We start from the raw sequence: 21,845 nt of genomic DNA, 5'->3' as shown, positions 1-21,845 counted from the left end.
GGATAGGAGATGTGCAACCAGTGCTCATAGGTTCTAAAATTTGGGTGGGTCCTTGCAAGTGTCTAGCCTAATCCTCTTTTTTCTACAGAGCTGGGGGTGGGGGTGATTTAATGATGGAGGACTAGACACATTAGACAGACCTGAGGTCACTCAACTTATACACTACACAGTCAGGACCTGAAACCAGGTACCCTGACACCAGGCCAGTGCTGTCACTGCCTCCTGCTACTTCTTCCTCCTTCAACGAGCTCCTGAGCATCACTCCTTCTGCACAGCTTTCCAAAGTGACCACTCTGCTCTCCAAATCTGCCTACTATTCACAGAGCTCCTCAAAAAAAAAAAAAAAAAAAAAAAAAAAAATATATATATATATATATATATATATATATATATATATATATATATATATAATTAGTATTAGCTGTTTTCAATTTTCCCTACCCAGAAAAAGTATCAATCTGAAGTGAACAAAGAAGAACACAGTAGTTTAAACAGCTGCGAATTAAAATTAATCATATGTGTAAAATCTACTTTTATTCCTAGTTGTTTATGTGACCTTATCCAGAGAGGAAATAGAGTTTAGTGCAGGAGGGCTGGGTCTGGAGTCAGAGTGCACTTGTTGAAATCAGGGCTCTGCAGTTCCTAACTCTATCTTTGGCAAATTACTTCCCTGTGTCTCAGCTTCCTCATTTATAAAACAGGAATCAAACAACCATACGACCATCATCAGGATTAAATAAGTCAGTACATTTAGAGCACCTTTTACAGGGTCACATTCTAAGTGCTAGTATTTAATGCTTCCATTCAGCCTTCTCATTTAAGCTCCTCCATCTATGTGACATGTCGAGTGATAATAATCATTCAGGTAGTTTTAAAATTCACCAAAAATATACAGAATTATGGAAATCTTGAGGGAGAAACTGGAAAGAAGAAAGGGAATTAGAATTATGATAAGTCTTTGCTTTGTACATTAAAATATCCCATGGCAATCAAATTGTATTGCATATTTAGAAACAAATGGCAGATGCAACATGAAGCAAATGAAGCTAAACTTCAGTACCCCTCCCCTAGACGAACTTCTTTCATGATCCTAGCACAACTTTGTATTTATAATGCTATGTTTTCTTTTTTTTAAAATAGTGGTCCCCAATATGATATAAAAGCCTACAAAAACCAGACTTAGATTTGCCCTGGTTCTGAAGTATTTTAAACAATACTTAGTTATCTTAAAATGCTAGGAATTATTAACAGTGGTCTTAGCTCATATCTAGAGGGCCTTCTTGAGATTCTATTGAACAGGAAAAAGATGATTCTAGACCACTGTAGAACAAAGGTCATGGACGAACACTGGCTATTCTCTAGGGGTATATGAAAACCTCTCATTTGTCCGCAGTCTTCCCACCTGCATAGGAGGCTGGAGCTGGTCAGGGAAGACCAGCCAAAGGAATGGGAGTCTTAAAGACACATCGGCAAGATTCAAGGTGGAAAACAGGACCTGAGTTTTGAATTTCACTTAGTCCTATAGAGTTGGGCCAGAGGAAGGAACCATAAATTACCAGGAGACAAAGATTTAACAATGGTAAATCACGGATGTGATGAAAGGGGTTTAAGTTCAAAACTGAAACAGAAACCATGAAGTCCACTTTCCTGAAATGAATTCAAAATGCAAAGCTGGGTCCTGAGTAAGAGGAGAAATTAGGACAAACAAGATTCAAGCTCAGAGTGGGAGGACACAGGCATGCTGGGGAGTAGCTTGCTTTAGAAGGAAGCCAAATACCTGTATTTTACTCAGCAGTCAGAAAACAGGCCCTGAAGTATATCCAGGATACCAGGGAGCCTGAGATTCCTTGCTTGGCATGCACACTCGCTGAGAATTGGTTGGACACATAGTTCAGGTGCTCAAGGAGTTTTTGTGGAGCAGAGATCAAACAGGTGTATTTGCATTAAAATCCAAATCAATATTCTCTCCAGTGAAAACAATTTCAGGCAACATACCGGAACCTCTCTCCCCCTCTCTGTCTCTGTTGATGTGAGCAGGAATGTGAGGCATGCAGACAGGGATGTATTGTGGCATGACTGCTGGCCCCTGTCAAAGCTGTTTCTGACCTTCTCAGAAAAAGGCTGTGTCCCCTCTGGACTCAGACTCATTTTGGCCTTGAGCAGCAGTGTTTAGTCACTTCCATGAAAGGCAGGAGCAGACAGTGAACAGTATTCCTCAGTCCCCATCTCCAGGAAAAAAAGATGACTTATGAAACCAGAGACAGAATATCTTGGGCTCCCTGAACCACACCATGCCACAAAAGCCAGGCTGCTATGATGTCACACTAACACTGGGGCTGTCTGGGTTTCTTTTAGTGAACTAAAAATGTTCTTTTGTCAAGGAAGTGTGACATCAACTACTTGAGAAGGGATGAGTAAGAAAGAATTTAGACAAGCAATTTGAACTGAGAAGTGGAACAGCTTCTGCTAGGTACTTACTTGCCCAGCACGGAGCCAGATGTGGTGGTGGTGGGAAGCACAGAGAAGAGGAGCAGCACCTGATGCTTGCCTTCGGGGGACTTCTGGACTCGTTAATCATCATCAATTCTTTTACCATCTCATCTGGTATGCCGTGAACCCAGGGCCCACAAGTGTGAACACATGAGGCATTATCCCTCTTGGGAAAGCAATGCATCACCATAGAGGAATGAGATCTTTGTAGCAAAAGTAATAAAGTGAAATATTTCAACTACAATGAGTATAATAGCCTGTTGCAAGACAAGGGTCTTCCTCATTGTTATACAAAATTTCATATAAGAGGTTGTGAGGGGAATGGGAAAATAAACAAGGAGAGAAATGAATTACAGTAGATGGGGTAGAGAGAGAAGATGGGAGGGGAGGGGAGGGGGGGATAGTAGAGGATAGGAAAGGTAGCAGAATACAACAGTTACTAATATGGCATTATGTAAAAATGTGGATGTGTAACCGATGTGATTCTGCAATCTGTATTTGGGGTAAAAATGGGAGTTCATAACCCACTTGAATCTAATGTATGAAATATGATATGTCAAGAGCTTTGTAATGTTTTGAACAACCAATAAAAAAAAAGACAAGGGTCTTTTGGTGTCATAAATTTTAGATCATGGCAGTTTATGTAAGGAGGATGAAAAGTACTCTGGATGAATAAATATGTTTTCAAAGGCATCTGTCACTATAGTTACACAGATCGGAGATCTCGGCATCCTGCACAATAATGACGCATTAAAAAGATTAAACTCTAAAATGGAAAAATGTATTCACATTCTTCATTACAAAGTTGTACTCAATATGCAATTTCAATTTGAAACACACAGCTAAAAGTTCAGCAAGCCGCCTTTGCTCTACATTTTACTGCTAAAACAACCGACATGGGAATTGCTAGATTATACCATTTCATTTTTCTTTTTGTGAGTCCATATAAGCACTGTAAAAGAATCAGACGCTATTGCTGAAGTTCCTTTTCCATAGGCATGGGATTTTATGAGGGATATTCATTTGGTGGGAAGGCTGGGAACATAACAAATGAAATCCAAATTCAGCCTCTGTAATCCCAAACATAACTCTTTTATTGTGAACAAATGTAAGAACATTTTAGTTTCCAATAATATATGCAAAAGTCAGTAAGTTTCAACCTATAGTCAGCCAATCTGATCAAATAAAAATTGTTTGTCTTGTGAAGCCAATTTTTTATGAACCAAATTATTCCTTCCACCCTTCATTCATTGTTTGGTCAATCGTATTACATGAAAAATCCTGGCCTATGTTCTGATGAGAATACCCAGATGAATAAAAAATCATTCTTGTCAGGCACAGTAGCACACATCCATAATCCCAGTGGCTCGGGAGTTTAAGGCAGGAGGATCTCAGTTCAAAGCCAGCCTCAGCAAAAGTGAGGCACTAAGCAACTCAGTGAGACCCTGTCTCTAAATAAAATACAAAATAGGGCTGGGGATGTGGTTCAGTGACCCAGTGTCCCTGAGTTCAATCCTCAGTACACCACCCCCCACCAAATCATTCTTTATTTTCAAAGAAAGGGCCATTATAGTCTAATGTAGGAGATGGACTGGATGCATAAGTAGCCATAATATACCAGGTAGAAGGTAAAAACATGCTCTAAGAAGGGCATATACACAGGACGAAAAGAATTGAAAGGAAGGAAATGTTTTTTCGGACAGGAAAATAGAAGATTTCATAAGGGTTTGGCATTTTGGTTTTGGATCTTGAGGGACTGGGGAGGACCAGAAGCCAGGACAGACAAGAATGGTGGGGACAAAGGCACTCAGAGTAGAAGTGGAGATCACGGGGTGGGAGTGGGGTGGGGGTGTGGGGGTGTGTGGACACAGAGCAGCTCAGAAAAGCACCATGCAGAATGGAAGAAAGTGAAGCTAGAAAGGCAAGGCGTGTCAGATTAGAGTGAGCCTGAACACTGGAATAACAACTTAGCATTAATTAGGAACTATTAACTCAGAAAGGCCTAGAGGATACCTAAGCAATAAGGTATTCTCTGCACAAACTGACTGATTATACAAATATATACTTAGTAACATTACCTAGATTCAATGGGGGTCAACATAGTGTAATTTAATTCAGGAAATGAAGTTATGATCTGTCTTTTCATTGGGATGAGGAGTATCAAATGCATTTTAAGTAGTACCAAAAAAAATCCTGAATGAAATGTAACTAAAACTACAATCTGTGTGCACAGTCATCCTCGTCATAAAATGGAAGGCAGAAGAGAAATCTAATTGTGACTCGAAACTGAGAAAGTCCTCAAATGCGCAGGTGCTGGTTTTATAACCTGCTGTAAGGTTTTTAAGTTATTGTCTGGATACACTGAAAAACAGAATAACAATTATCCAGTTAATTTGCCAATTAGCAGCCAGGCAATCAAGTGACGCAGTGAAAAGAGACACGCTTTATTTGGCCAGCAGGTGGCACTTGTCACTCAGTATAGAAACGGCTTGTAATGAGGAATGTAGCCGAGTGGAGTCAGGCACAGATTACTCCGTCTATTCAGAAAAAGAAAGATTGGAATGTGTCCTTCAGCAGCACAACCCATAATGAGGGTCTTGACTTGTCGACACAGCTTATCAATTGCATGAGGGCAGCCCTTTACTCTATGAAAGGCACCACAGGTGATAGCTCTTGAGTCTGCCCTCTCCTGTTAGGTTTACTGAACTTGGCTATTTCCTTTAACAAATACAATTTGCAATAAATTAGTTTGTTGCTTTGTAAATATTCTTATGTCCTTTTGTCTGAATTTATCCTGTGAGACTAGGAACAAATTGGGCTGGAATGAGGCAAAAAAAAAAAAAAGGGAAACAAATCCTAAATTTGCGTTTAGGGGGTACTGGTGGAAGTCAGACTTTGTCCCTACACCTGGGTGAGATGTGTGCAAGCTGGGACTCCCATTACAATAGTACCATTCCTCTCATCACTCTACTCTCCCGAGTATTGGTAACACAACACCTAGAACCACAAAGCCTGAGATCCAGAAAGATGTTGGATTTACCTAACCCCGCCTTTATTTTCCAAATCAGGATGCCAGCTGCCATCAGAGCTGAAATGTAAGAGGGTATGAAATAAAGTGAGCAGGTTTAAGTCATTTCTGTTGCTTGTTCCCCAGCTGGTAGTGGGAGGCAGGAAGAGAGAAGTGGAGGTGGGCAAAACATACATGGCATAAAACTTATGGTCTCCTGATTTGAGAGAATGGGCAATAAACACAGTGGATCACAGTGATAAGCTAGGTTGATCTTCCAGAGGCATCTCGTCCACACTTGAACCTGTCTACACTGCACCTGAACAGAACCAGAGCCCTGCTTTTCTGGCGTCCCCACCTGTTCTTAGATCACATCCTAAGAACACTTCTCCTGAATGACAGTCAGAAACATGGTAAATCCACACACGGCATCAGATAATTGTGAGTCCTCTTGCTAGCATCAGGTGGATAGCATCAAAATGGAGTTTTTGAACAGTTTGATGGATTATTTTTGTGAAGGGGAACTAAGGTGACCTTTCAGAATCTCCTATTCAGCAATGACCATATTTAATAAAGAATTGCATTGTTTTAAAAAGACTGATCCACCACATAAGTACTGGGTTTATTTTTAAAACACTTAAGCTTGGCAGGTAATTTGAAAGGTTGGTTCCATGAAGGAAAAAAATCAGTGCTCATTTACAAGATTTTCTTTATGTTGTTGTCAACTGGAAAGCTCAGTCCATTTCCCTCTATTTACCCCAAATAGACTCAAGGCATAAGTTCCTGTCCATCTCCTCTATGGAACTTTCTTTGACAGCACCCTTACTATCTTATAACAAATTTCTATTACAGTGTCGGGTATGACCAGACAAGTATGGAATTAAGATTGCCTTATTAGTGATTACTATTTTTTAAACTTCTTTGAGGTTGGTATATTGTCCGGATGTGTGTTTTACCTATGTGCCAGGCATTGTTTTAGGTAACACAGAATCTCAGTAAGTATAGCTGAGACTATCCCTGTTCTCAAGGTACAATCTGATATTAGGGTTACTCTGAATTCCCCACAATGTCTTGCCTGGAACAGCCTAAAGGACAAGTTTGTATTCAGTGACCACCTCAAAATTGGTTGATTGCCTATGGGTAAGTTACTTAAGGGCAATGATTATGAGAAAGTAAAGATTTTAGGGCTATTTTCACAAATGGATCTTGTGAAATTTTTTATTCACAAAAGGAAAAGGAAGGATAGTGAGGATTCTTATGTCCTCTGAACTAATGCCAGTAGATTTCTACATAAGTACTGTTCAACTTCTTTGTTACATTTGAAACAAACTGAATCTATAACCCTGGCTTACATTTTTACTGAAAAATCTACTATCAAGAAAGACTGAGCGGAACTGAAGGCCCAAATCTGTTATTCCATCAGCTGCCATCAAAATTTCTACCTCAATGATAAATAAAACATTCAAACCTTAACAAACAAGCTAATTAAGTCTTCATGATTGACACTATTAATATCCAAGGGTCTGCTCTGACCTCTTGAGGAAAGGAAAAAACAAAATCCAGAGACAGCCAAAAAGTAAAATCAATTCTGGATATGCTGCATGCCTTTACAAAGCTGCAAGGAGTGCTAAGCAACACAAGAAACTACACATAAGTAAGATGTTCCAGAATGGGAAGATCTGAATTGAGCTACTTGCTTATTTATTACAATAATCTCAGGCTGTAATAACTTTACCTCTGACTTCTGTTACCAAACCAATGACTAGAAATTCCACTTTGTATAGAAAGATTAGCTATTGTCTGGATATGCGAGTGCTCAGAAAATGTTTCCAAAGAGGTTCTCAGGATCTTTCCAAGACAGACCAAAATCCCTGCTAAAGGAGGGTCAGGTGTGTCTGTCATCTCAGGCTGTGTCTGACCTGCACTTCAGATCTCTCACCAGGTGTAAGAGATATGAAGGTAAAACTCTTTACCTTGGAAGAGTCCAGAAAGACTGGGGGTCTTGACTCCAGCTCCATCACAGAATTTTCTATTCTAATGAGCCTTTTATTTCCTGACCTCTACAGAGGAGTCAACACATTTGGACATATGCTGCTGACCATCTCAAGTGCTATTTGAAAAAGCTGACAGGCTATACATAATAAAGTTGAAAATACTGAATTTGGATGCTAACTCTTTAAAATAAACAGAGACATAATTACTTTACTAAGAAAATAAAACAATTTTTCTACATGTCACCAGAAACTATTACACTTATCCATGTTTATTAATACTAATGTTTTATTTATTGAGTTTTCTTAACAAATAAATATGACTTTGACTTTCTGTGTTAATAGGATAATACTGTTTAAAAAAGCTCTTTACCTAAAAATGTCCACCCTCAGGAAAGAATCCTAATGAAACAGAAATAGCCTAACCTTTGGAATCATATAGATTCATATCCCCATCTTGACCAGGTGACCTTGGACATGCTGGCTGAACTCTATGAAACTTCACCTGCATCTGCAAAGTAAAAATAAATGTTCCTGCTCCTCACAGGCATTGTTGTTGTGTAGAGAAGCTTAGGTATCACATGTGCAAAGTTTTTTTTTTTTTTTAATATATATAGAACTCTCTACCTTTCTTTGGACTCACTCTCTGGAATAGTTCTTAGATCAAAAATTAAAATAAAATAACAAAAGAAAGAAAAAAAGAGCCTACACATTTTTCTTGAATAAACCACATTAGTCAATTTGCACATATGAAACCAACAGCTCAAGAGTCACACTTGAATTTGTAAAGAGTTAATTACAGCTCACCTGTGACTGCTGTTCTGCCAGTTTATTTTGATACCTTAGGACCGACTCTCTAAGTTGCTTCTCTTTCTCATTTTTTGATGGTAATACTGTGCTCATGGTGCCCAGGGGGATGGAAGGCAGACGTTCTACCTGCCGACAACTTCAGAATCAACAAGTAAAAGATTAACATCAGGAGGAAATGCAAAGCTATCTATTGTCTGTGAAAGATGGTTTACTTCAGCAAGGAATTATATTTTCTGTCTTGTCTTCAAAGATCAAATGCAAACAAAGATCATTATATTGACGACTTTAGGTAACACAGGACCTTATATTTCCAATTCACATGGAAAAAAGCTAAATGGAAAAGGAGGAGGGTAGCATATATTTAGGAAGATGGGAGACTATTCATTATTTTGCTAATGCTTCATTTATCCCACATTATTATGAAATGAGGGCTTTTACAAAAACGTTTTTTGGATCATTGAGCTTTATCTCATTACTGCCAAACACTTCCCCCACCCCCGCAAAAAATCAAGGGTAGAAATATATATCTCTCTCTAAAATATATCAATTAATTATGCCTATGAAACACACGAATCCTTTGTTTGGTGACTCAGGATCACTGAGAAGACCTGTGACGCAGTATGAGGTGTTAGTCTGGGCAGGGCGGGGTGTGGGGGTGTCTTGAGATTTTAGACCTGTCACCAAATGGCTCCGATGTCTGACTACAGCATGCTTCCCTAACACTCTGCTGCTGTCAGTGTCTGCACTTGGTAGTCACCCTACCTCCCAGCCTCTGTACTAGACTCAGGTAGAATTCTGTGTGTAAGTACTTTCCTCATTATGGTTACAAAAAAAAAAAAGAGAGAGAGAGAGAGAGAGAGACTTTGGAGACATATGTTTGGGAGGTTTGAGGCCATTTTTCCTCCTTACCTTTGCTTTGGTGACTATATTCTGGGAAACTGAGTTAGCCAAACTGTTCAAGAGACTTTATTTTGTTCACCTTGGTACCAAGGCTTGACATGGACAGCAAGTTCATTTCCCACTGGACACAGGGCTGACTCAGGGCATAGCAGGGAGGAGCAGGAGGAGGGTGAAATGCTGAGGTCAGGTCTTGGTCAAGTTCTAGGTTAAGGAGTTTTCTATTATTGATAGGTGAGAGGTGGTGGGAGGTTCACTTAGTTACCAAAAAGAGGAGGAAGGGTCAAAGTTTGTAGAAAAATGCATGTATGTTAGGCTAGGAGAGGAAGAAGATGGTGAGAACAGGAAGAAGGCCTTTCATCTAAAACAGTGAAGCAAATGAAAACTGCCATTTCTCTGTTTTTCTGGGCTACAGCATATATTTTTCTTGCCCTCTACCAACAGAGAAGAGTGAGAAACGACAATCAAATTCACGCACTACTGTGAAAAAAAAAACAAACACTTAGTTCCACCCACATATGGTGTTTGCTATTATTGTTACTTTCAAAGAAAGGTGCTAGGTAAACAAATTCTAGGGACAACTACTATATATACTGCCACCCATAGTTTGGATTTGAAGACATCTGTGGGGTGGTACTTACATAAGCTTCTATTTCATTTGAGAAAAGAACCTTGCAGCAACAGCAAGTTTTAATTCATTAAAGAAAAACCTCAAGTATTTTATTAAAATTAAGCCCATTCAATTGTCTTCATTTAAAATTTATTTTTGAAAATAATACAATTTGGATATGCAATACAACCCACAGATGTTTTTTTAACATCCTTTTCAAAATTGAGACTTTTTTTGATTCAGCCAAGCAAAAGGCATCATTTTTACCCTGCTGGTAAAATGATTCCTATTTTCAATGCAGATAAATGCATAGCATGAACGTAATGGAAGTGTACTGATACCTATTTCTCAGGCACTGTGATAACAATCAATACCCAGCCTTCCTCTGTGCTCAAAGTAGAAAACAAAATGAGGCTTTGGTGGTTTGAAAAAGAATGTCTCCGTTTTACCCTGTCCAGGTTATTGACCCTGAATACTACCACTTGTAAAAATGGTGTATTTTGGTCACTAGAAAGTATTTAAATGGAACTGGGCTTCCTGAAATGTAAAAGGATGCTTTCTGAGAGAGACTGGTAAGGCAGAAAGAGTATAGATTCTGCATCGGAACATTGGCTTCTAGTTCAGCGCTAAAGAGGAATCCTGGGCCAGGCACTGAACCTTTCTCAGCACACCTGTTTTCTTCTCTGAGAAAGGGGGAAAGTTCATAGAACTTATAAAAGAACTTATTCTGTTTCTGATCCAAGTTCTGTTCCAACAATATGGACGTTGTTTATTCAAATGCTCTTTATTGCCACCGAGCCTGTGACGAGTGGCAATTAACTACTGACAACAAGCTATATTTTCTGTAAATACAGACAATGCCACTTTTCACCTCATTACTCTGTTCCTGTACTCATACAATGTTGTCTAATAAACAGCTTTATTTCACTCCTCATCAATTTAATGCACTTATTTTACATGATCTATTCAAATCTAATGGTACATATGACTCAGGGAATATTTCAAGGCATACCTTAGCAGGAGCAAGGCTCAGTCTACCATACTGAAATAGAGGACTGAGGGAACCAGACAAATTTCTTTCTCCCCAAGAGACATTTAAGTGCTCTCAATTAACTTCAAAAGTAATTTTGAAAAAGATGTTTAAAAATATGTATGGGTTGTATTGTATACTAAAATTTCATTATATCCCCAAATCTTTGAATGAATACAATGGAATCGAATCAGTTTTTCTTTACATCTCCCCTAAATCTCCTCTGCCACTTTATGAATATTTTTATCACAGTCTTCAGTGGAAATGAAATACAGATGGTCAATATTATGTTGGTGTATTTAAAGAAACAAGAACTTTAAAAATTATAAACACTTTTGCATTTTATATATTTTAAAGTCTGTTAGTTTTCTGTCAACACAACTAAATTTGTCTTGCCTCTCTCTTCACAAGTGGTGTTATTCTGATGTGTAAGAGACAATTAATGTAGCTTTGAAACTTATTCTACAAAGTTCTGCAGTGGTATTCCTACATTTCAAAGAAGAGGATGAGAATGAGTCAATTCAGGGACCATGGTAAACGGTAAATAAAGGAAGCTGTAAAGGACTGTTCGGTGAGGCTGACACCCCAGATTGGTCAAAGTCACAGCTATGGGGTTAAATCTGTGGGAGTAGCCTCAATCTCGGCCGTCTGTTATCAAGCCCCTCTCCAACTCCCCTGCAAAAGGCCAGGAACGTTCTGTAGATTGTCCTGATAAGTGAATCACAGGACTTGGAGAAAATGCACTGAGATTCTTTATTATATCCCATTCTAAGAAAGAGGAAGCCAAGATAAAGAGAGGTTCGTTATCTCATTTGATCAGGTTTCATGAGCCAGTGGAGCTCGGAGTCAAACCCTGGGCAGTCTGGCCCCAGAGTTTGGACTCTAAATATAATCGTAGGCTCTGGGAAAAGTTCTTAGCTCATGGTAAGTGATTAATATCATTAATTATTCTAAATACTGAAACTGAGCCAATGCTGTGTTGTTATTTAGGAGACATTTAAGTGCCAAGTTAGGGATGGACTCAAGTTGATGGTCAAGTTGATGGTGATCCTGGTCACCTTCCTTAGGGGGATGCACACTCAGAGTAGAATAATAGTCAAAGGATCCTGGTCAGGGCTCATGAATAGCTGTCTTAGTCACAGGTTTGGGCTTTGATTCTGATGTTTCTCAATGAAGAAGTGAAACTAGATGTGTGTCTCAGAGTTGTGTTCCCTGGAGCACTCAGCCTTCTGTAGAGAGTAGGGGACAGAAATGGGAAGTGGCTACCTCTGGTCCTCAGTTTCCAGCCTCCCATTCAACTAGTTCTGCATCTATCTGTTGTATGTATTTCAGTTCTGTGACAAATTTTACTTGGGAAAACACAGGTCATGTTTCAAAACAAGAAAGGGAGAGTGAAAAACCTCCAGGTCATGTGAAATATAAAAGCCCTTATACCCCCTGACATTTTCCTTCATTCTGTAAACATGACGAACCTGGAGACTCTAGGCAGAAAGGGTTTAACAGCAGTTTCTAAATATGTACTATTTTTAAAAAACATTTGCTCTTTTTCTCAGAGCTGGATAAAAATAACCAAACAGGAATTATTACCCTAATGTCTAAATTAGCAATATTGATCCACTTAGGTGGACTTAACTGTGTGGAAGCAATGTTTGAGTTAGGGGTGCCTTTGTTAAAGGGGAGTACTAGTTCTTTTCTCCCCTAGGGAAAGAATATTAATCTAAAAGGGCTTGTAATAACATTGACATTCATCAATATTTAATCAGTCTTTTTCCTGTTTTAGTCTAAACTTCTTTCTCTAAGAGCATGAAGCAATGAAATCAATATACGACTTAAATAGGAAAGGCACATGGTCTATCAGTTTAATGCCCCTGGATACACACCCTGGGTCAGACTCCTGTAAGATCAGGTTGTATGCTGTGTGGGAAATGAACTGGAAGGCAGAACTCAGGAGCCTGTAGCCTCTACCTGTGGAAGTGCAGAACTGCACGCCCGACACGTGCAGATTGCCACATCCAGATCGCTTTCATCCAGTAGAAAAGCACACTAACAAAATAATCTTTTCACAAGTAGCAAGGGGCTAGAAAGAGTTCAACTAGAGACCAGCTACTAAGCTAAAATCTATCACTGACATTTTCCAGTTTCATAATGTGGACTTCAGGAAATAAGCAGGGACAAAGAATTTTTTTAAAAAAACTATTAAAAACTACCTGTTTTCCAAGAGGTTAGGATTATTAGCACAAATCCACATGTCATGAAATTCTTTTTCCTGATAATTCATAGAGGAAGGCAAGACTCTCCATTTAAGGCAAAGATCTGATAAGCAAAACAAAATCACACACACAAGAGACCATATCAGAAATGAATCTGTCACAGAAATCTGTCAAGTTTACATCCACCAAAGTAGAGAATCCTTCATCTCACATCACTTTGCTTGATGAATTCTATGAGTTACTTTAAGCTGCTATCAAGAAATGTAGTTGTTACTATTTATACTATGGCTTCAATTCTTTCCAGTTGGATTCTGCTACTTTTAGCCAGAAGACCCTTAATAGATTCCACTCTACCTCTTCTTAAACCACATTATGAATCCCAGTGACCCTGACTCTCCCATTTCCTCTGGCCTCTTCCTCAATTGTTGACACCACCACTTGCTGTCGCCAACCACAAGACTAACAAAGGAAAATCAAGGCCTCTAAGTCATTTATGCATTTTCTTCTTCTGTACTTTCCTTTGTTCTTATTCCAGTCTCAGTATGAAGTTTCTGATTGTCCATTTCCCCTAACAGACCCTGTTGGCCTGTAGGCCAGGGTACATCACTCTCTCTAGGTTACACTTAAATCTAATCTGGATTCCCCCTTGACACAGTGCTACTTGCTATTGGGTTAATAACCTGTCTTTGTTCATCTACAACAGGGACAGTTTGCATGGTGGTTTAAAACCTGAATAGCTCCAGCTCTTACTACTTCTATGATCTTGGACAAATGACTTAACTTCTCTATGTTCAGTATGGTGGTCTGTGAAAAGGATTAACATTAGCACCTATCTATAAAGGTTATTAAAGGTTAAATGGCATAATGATGTTGATGATAAAAGTTGACATTGCTAAAGACCTTCCTAAGGGTTAGGAAACTTCACACTTATTAATGCACAATATTCTCACAACACCTCCACAATGGAACTACAAGTACTAGTCTCATTCTATAAATGAAGAAACTGAGCCTTTGAGAGGACAAATATTTTTCCCTGTTGCATCTAGCCCTCAGGTACTCCAGTAAAATTCTAACAGTATCTGGCACATCAAAACTATATAAAGTAATTATTAGCCATTATTATATTCTGATAGGTTGTCAGATACTTTCATTGATTTCCTCAGACCTTCTAAATATCTGTTTCATGTGTTCCTCTAAAGTCTTATTGCCACACACTAGTTCGGACATTTACAATTTCTCATATGGATCTTAGATTGCAAAAGATCCTCAGAGGTGTGACTCCTCCCTTTGTCTGACCCTCCACAAATCACCCTTCACTGAGGTGACTTACATACAAGTTTCACCTTGCTAGATGGGTCCACCTAGGCAAAGGATTGGGGAGGTGCCCCTGGCACTGTGTCAAGACTTCTATGAAGTTTTACATGCTATAGGGGTCTTTAGTGTTTGCTTGTCTATTTTCTCTATTGGACTATTTGCCAAAGAACATAAACTGTCCTCAATTCCATAACACTTTGTTCATAGCTAGAAAGCAGACCAAGTGCTCAGTGAAAATTTCTTCCATTGAAAAATCAATGCTTCCATTGAAAAATGCCCAATACTTCCTTATTACTTATTAAAATTAAAACTTATCCTAGAATTCAGGGCCCTATAACATGTTATCCAACATAATATTTTTGTCTTTGATTATTTAGTCATTATTTATGCATTAAGCTGACAATTACAAAGTCCTTGTGAATTAGACTGAGTACTACATATTAAAAATAGAAAAATGGATGTTTCTATGACTCCACTATAAATATTCAAGCTGAGATGTATACCTGATACTAATTCCTGTCTATGGTGAAGGAGGAAGTGCCCAGCCAGGGAGAAGTCTTGGAGCTGAGGCCAGCAAGGCACTGGTATTGTCTTGCTTGATCTAGTTGAGGTTTAAGACCCAACTGTCCAACTGACTTTTCCCCTACTACAATTATTTTAACCTCTCTTCTAGACTGTAACCTCCCTGAAAGCAAAGACCATGGCTTACCCATCTTCATCTCCCTAATCCACCATTTCTTAACACCATGACTTGCGTATTTAGACATTCGTTAGTATTTGGTAACTAGAATGGAATTATATACATACCACACTGTACCATGAATGGGATGGCCATGGCTTGTCTTCTTTGATACTGAAGAGAATCTAAAGATGTCTCCATGTCCTTGCTATGTTGGTATCCAAATTCATTCCAAAATGACGTTAGATTTCTGTTACCTAAAACAAAGAAAGCAGGCAAAGAATAATGAAAGAAAATAAAATCAACATTATCAAGATGTTTGGATATAAATACATATGATCTCAGCTGTGTGAAAACATATACAGGCAAAAATATCATATACTAATAGTGGTTCTCTAAGTGGTGATATTATAGATGAAATGTTTTCTAATTTATACTTTTTTGAATTTTTTAAATTACTTGCAACGAAAGTGCACTATCTTTACAATAAAACTAAAGACAATAGCAGTTACAATTTTTTTACTTAAAAAATTACAATTCAGCATATTGACATTTAAAGTATTATTCTTAGGCATTCCCAGGAAGGAATGTACTAATTAAATTTTAAGGGCCACTTTTAAAATTATTGATACAAATATTTATTATTCCCATCACAGAGCCAGAGTTTCTTTATCTTTTATTAACTCTGGTTCCTTTTCTTTTCAGTCTGCATTATTTGTGCCCTACCCTAGTCCCAAACTCTATATACCCTCCTTGCTTAGAAACATCACACTTTACAGAAGACCATTGTAGAGACCTCTTTGAGAAGCTGTGCTCTTATCCTTTGATCTAACAAGTGTATAGTTAGGAATATATTACAACATTGTTTGGGGAAAAACTAGAAATATTATAAAAGCCTATGAATAGAGAACTGATAAGTTCCATTTCCAAACAATGGAACACTGGGCACCCTTTAATAAGAGGAAGATAGAAATATGTGTAGTACTGCACCAAAAGCTTCCAGATACAGTTTAAAATTTTTAAAACAGATATAAAACACTATTCCCAACATAATAAACTTTTTTAACTCATGGAAAGCATATACAAACTGGGTCTGGTGGTACACGCCTGTAATCCCAGCAACTTGGGAGGCTGAAGCAGGAGGATCCCAAGTTTGAGGCCAGTCTGGGCAACAAAGTGAAACCCTGTCTCAAAATGAAAAATAAGTACTGGGATGTCGTTCTGTGGTAAAGCACCCATGGATTCAATCCCCTGTGTGTGTGCGTGTGTGTTATGAATATACTTTTCCTAAAGAGATACAAAAGAAAGTTTCTTTTATTAGTGCATTAATTATACATGATAGTGGAATTCATTGTTATACAGTCACATATGCACCTGATATACAAAAGAAAGTTTTAATAGTAGATATCATTAGAGAAAAAAAAAAAAAAAGAAGAAGCTAAGAGAAGTCAAGGGAAAAAACTTTTACTTTTCACTTTTTTGAATATTTTCAGTATTTTTACATGTGCATGTATTACTTGGAAAAGCTTCCCTCCCCTCTTTTTTTTAAGACAAAGAGAATCCATTTTTGCTGACCTATCCAATATGGTAACCACTAACCACAAAGCCATGTGGCTACCGAGCTTTGAAATGTGTCAGATACAGAACATTTTCATCAATGTCCAAATTTCAAAAATGTGTTCTGAAAGGCAAACCTAGAAATACATAAAATTGTGTCACCATTGAAATACTTTGATATATGGCTGTGTAATTCATGCAAAACACAAATAAGTGACCTTCCTATTCCTGCTAAAATTCAGGCCCAGAATGCTATGTACTTTTAAGACCAGTAGAGGAAAATCTCAGCTTTAAATGGACATACTTATTGGGCTGGACTGAAAACAAACCTCATAAATTTCTTCTGGTCTTGTCTCCTTAGAGAATTCCAAGCTGCTCTTGCCCCCAAATTCTCCTTTGTATTCTGCTTTTTCTGCTTTCAGTTCCAACTCTCAGTTTCAGCTCTTGGCTCAGTATTTAGTTTTAGTCCACCTCACACTTCACCTCTCTGCACAGTAGATCCTGGTGCACTACTCTGGAATCTGAGGCTCTGCTTCCCTGACTTCCATATTAACCCTTGGTCTTTACTACATCAAGGCAGGGGTTCTACCGAGTTAAAAGACATATGGAAATGAGTGTTGGCTCTGTCAGGCATTAGTTGTAGTGGGCAAGCCACCAAGTTTTATTACCCATAAAGTGAGTGATGACAAGAACTTGACTTACAGGATCAACATCATTATAGATTAAATATGAAGGCACTTTAAAAAACAGAACCTCGAGGATTCTGGGAGTAAGAGACACCAGAGGGGCTGGGGATGTGGCTCAAGCGGTAGCGCGCTCGCCTGGCATGCGTGCGACCCAGGTTCGATCCTCAGCACCACATACAAACAAAGATGTTGTGTCCGCCAAAAACTAAAAAATAAATATTAAAAAAAATTCTCTCTCTCTCTCTCTTTAAAAAAAAAAAAAAGAGACACCAGAAATCTGTTTCACCACCTAGACAAAAAGTGAATGAACAGAAATTAATATAATTGTTTTGGAATTCTGGAGTTTACATCTCGAGCTACACAGAGATTGTCTATAATATTTTTTTAAAATAACAACAAAAAAGCAAACATTAGTATGGAATAGTGAGAATCTGATTTCCAGAGTTACAACTTATCAGATTCAAAGTACAGCTTACAAATAACAGCAAAAAACACAAAGGTATTTGAGGGAAATAGAGTTCATTCAAAAGGAAAAACAATAAACCAACAGAAACTGTCTCTGAAAAAGAAATAATGGCAGATCTACCACACAAAGTCTTTAAAACAATAATCTTAAAAATGTTAGGAAATTAAAAAAGAAAAGAAAAAAGAAAAAAAGAACTAGAGAAAATCATGGTAAATGTATGTGTGTAGTGTGTGTGTGTATATATATACACACACATACATACACACACAGAGAGAGAGAGAGAGAGAGAGAGAGTAGAATACCAATAAAGAAATAGAAGACTTAAAAAATCAGAAAGAAATTCTGGAGCAAAAAATATACAATAAGTGAAATGAAAAAAATTCACTGACAGGATTCAAATGCATATTTATTGGCAAAAGAACCAATAAATTTGAAGAAAATATAATAAAAAGAACAACTGAAGAAAAGAGAACAGAGTCCAAGGGACCAAGAAGATTTTATCAAGGGAACCAACATATGCCTTGTCTCAATAACCACCAAAGGAGAAGAGAGAAAATTAAGAGACAGAGATTACTTAAAGAAACAATGGTTGAAATGTACCACATTTGATTAAAAACATAAACATTCAAGTAACTTAAACAACTCCAAGTATGGTAAAGTCAAAGAGACTCAGATCAAGACACATTATAATTAAACTGTTGAAAGGTGAAGAGAAAAAGAATTTTGAAAACAAAGAGAAAAATAATTCATTCCATACAGGAGATGCTCAATAAGGTTATCAGCAGATTTCTCGTCAGAAACCTTAGAGGTTAGAAAGCAGTGATCCAGTATTCAAAGTCGCTCAAACAAAATAAACATCCAAAAAAGAATCCTATTTCTGGCAAAAAAAAAAAAAAATCCTTCAAAAGTGAGAGAGAAATTAAGGCATTCATAAATAGATAAACAAAAGCTGAGAGATTTCATTACCACTATACCTGTCCTACAAGAAATGCTAATGGGAGCTACTGAGAGTCCTGCAGGTTGAAATGAAAGGATACATGATAATAACTAGAAACTGTCTAAAGAAATACAGATATAATTAAAGGTAAATACATAGGAATTATAAAACCTAGTAGTATTGTTGCAATTGTGTAAAACTATACTTTTTTCCTCTACAGAATTTAAAAGACTAATGCATTAAAAGATTATTATTTCATGCTTTTTATAGACAGTGTATAAATGTATCATTTTGTGACACAACCGAAAAGGGTGGAAGAGCTTTTCAAGGAGACCTTTTTATGTTATTGAAGTTAAGCTGATATAAATTCAAATTAGAAGTTCTAACTTTAGTGTGTTAAATGTGATACCCACAAAAGAAATGGCTGAAGAATAGATACAATAAGAGATGAAAAAGGAATTTAAATGTTTTGCTACAAAAAAAATCAACTAGACACAAAAGAAACAGTAATGCAGGAAATGAGAAACAAAAAAGCTGTAAAGCACGTAGAAAACAATTAGTAACATGATCAAAGTGCTTATCAGTAATTATTTTGAATATAAATGGAATGAACTCACCATTCAAAAGGTAGATTAGCAGAATGGATTAAAAATGATCCCAGTTTATGCTGTCTAGGCACAAATTATTTGCAAATGAGATGATGAAACAAGGTATTTCTTGCAAAAAGTAACCAAAATACAACAAGGGTGGGGGGGCTATGCTAATAACAGGCAAAACAAACTTCAAATAAAAAATCATTATAAGAGACAATGAAGGATGTTATATTTAATCAAAGGTTCACTATAGCAAGAAGATCAAACAAATATAAACATTTATACACCTAGGAAGAAAAATTTGACAAAACTGGAGTGAGAAACAGTTTTACAATAGTAAATGGAGATTTCAATAACTTACTCTCAATATGGATAGAAAAATGAGACAGAAAATAAGTAAGAGTAAGAAGACAGGGGAATTAAACAGGACAATGAACTGACCAGATCTAAAAATTAAGAGTTGATAGATTTAAAAATATATAAAAAGCCTGCATTAATGCTAACATTACTGTTATGTCTAAAAAATGAATCTCCTCTGATAAATCACTTTGTCAGTTTTCATGTATCAAACTTAAATAAAAATTCAATTGGTCACTAATTTTATTGTTGAAAATATTATTTTCAAAATCTTGAGAAGCAACACCAGCGAGTTTGTGGGCATGTGCGGTTGCACTCTCTCTCTCTCTTCCCCTACATGTATGTGCACAAGAAAACAGCTCCTGAGAGTAGCTACAAACCTCCAAAAGAGGCCTTGGAGTGAATTCTACCTTGCCAGCATCTTTTTTAAAATTTTATTTGTTCTAATTAGTTGTACATGACAGCAGAATACGTTTCAATTCATTGTACACAACTGGAGCACAACTTTTCATTTCTCTGGTTGTACCTGATATAGAGTCGCACCATTTGTGCAATCATATATGTACTTAGGATAAGGATGTTCTCTTATTCCACCATCTTTCCCACCACTATGCCTCCTCCACTCCACTGATTCCCCTCCACCCAATCCAAAGTTCATTCTTCCCTTCCCTTGCCCGCCCCCTCACCATTATGAATCAGCGTCCACATATCAGAGAAAACATTTCGCCTTTGGTTTTTTTGGGATTAGCTTATTTCATTTAGCATGATATTCTCCAACTCCATGCATTTCCTGCAAATGTCATAATTTTATTGTCTTTTAAAGCTGAATAACATTCCACTGTGTATAGACCATAGATTCTTTATCCATTCATCTATTGAAGGGCATCTAGGTTGGTTCCATAGTTTAGCTACTGTGAATTGAGCTGCTATAAACATTGACATGGCTGCATCACTGTAGTATGCTGGTTGATTTTAAGTGATTTGGGTATAATCTGAGGAGTGGGATAGCCGGGTGAAATGGTGAGTACCTTTCCAAGTTTTCTAAAGAATCCCATAATGCTTTCCAGAGTGGTGACACCAATTTTCAGTCCCATCAGCAATGTATAAGTAAGTATACCTTTTCCCCCGACATCTTTGCTAACTTATTGTTGTTTGTATTCTTGATAATTTCCATTCTGACTGGAGATAGTTAAAATCTTAACACTTTGATCTTGGATTCTTCAACCTCTAGAACTGCCAGAAAATAATGTCTATTGTTTAAGTCAACCAGACTACAACAGCCTAACCTAATACATCGTATTTGACATCTCTACCTGTAAACAATCCCCTGGACATGCTTTCCCTCTTGCCTCTTCACAATCCACTTTCACGCAGACATCACAGTAACATGGTTAAATAATATGACTTAAATAATTCCTTTTAACCCTTCCAATGACTTCCCACAATATGAAGAATGAAATGCAATCCCCTAACAAGGCTTTCAAGGTTTCTCTTATCTAGTCTCCACCCTTGTTTCCCAATTCATTTCATGGCTGTCTTTTGGCTTGTTATGCTCAGCTACAGAAACCCCCTCAGATTTAAACATGATAAACCATCTAATTCAGAATAAACAAACAGATAAAATAGAAAGCATCTTCTCGGATCACAGTAAAATGTAGTCCCAGAACTAGAAAGGCTGATGCAGTAAGATCTCTTGAGCCCAGAAGTTTGAGACCCATTTGGACAACAAAACCGGAAACCATCTTGAGGAAAAAAATAAATGAATAAACAAATAAAAGAAAGAAATATAGGAAAATTCACAGATTTAAATTATACAATGTACTATTAAAACAGCCTAAAGAATCAAGGAAGATATCACAATTGGAAACTGAAAATACTTAAAGGTGAAAGAAAACAAAAACACACCACATGAATAACTTATGGGACACATCAAAAGCAGTGCTTCAAGGGGCATTTATATCTACAAATGCTATAATTAAAAAAAAATAAAAAAAGAGAAGGTCTCAAATTTAAAAATCTAACTTTACACTGTAAGAAACAAGCAAACAAAAGAAGAAATGCAAAGCTTTCAGAAAGAAAAAAATAAAGGATAGAGCAGTAGTCAGGTGTGGAGGTGCAGGCCTATAATCGCAGCTACTTGGGAGGCTCAGGCAGGAGGGAATGCAAGTTCAAGGCCAGCCTGCACAACTTAACCAAATCATGTCTCAAAAT

General features: G+C 37.4%; 1 protein-coding gene across 1 annotated transcript in view; it reads right to left on the bottom strand.

The window, feature by feature from the left end:
* Morc1 (MORC family CW-type zinc finger 1) overlaps positions 1-21,845 on the bottom strand; it is a 149,807-nt gene that overhangs the window by 52,654 nt on the left and 75,308 nt on the right. The window contains exons 15-17 of the mRNA XM_027943185.3: positions 15,167-15,295; positions 13,043-13,148; positions 8,289-8,434 (exon numbers count right to left, since the gene is read on the bottom strand). Of these exons, the coding sequence (XP_027798986.2) occupies positions 8,289-8,434; positions 13,043-13,148; positions 15,167-15,295 (381 nt within the window). The remainder of the gene's footprint in view (positions 1-8,288; positions 8,435-13,042; positions 13,149-15,166; positions 15,296-21,845) is intronic.

Source organism: Marmota flaviventris, chromosome 8 (assembly GCF_047511675.1).
Source record: "Marmota flaviventris isolate mMarFla1 chromosome 8, mMarFla1.hap1, whole genome shotgun sequence".
NCBI classification, from domain to species: Eukaryota; Metazoa; Chordata; class Mammalia; order Rodentia; family Sciuridae; genus Marmota; species Marmota flaviventris.
Note: the sequence above shows the minus strand (reverse complement) of the source record. Positions and strands in the feature narration are given on the sequence as shown.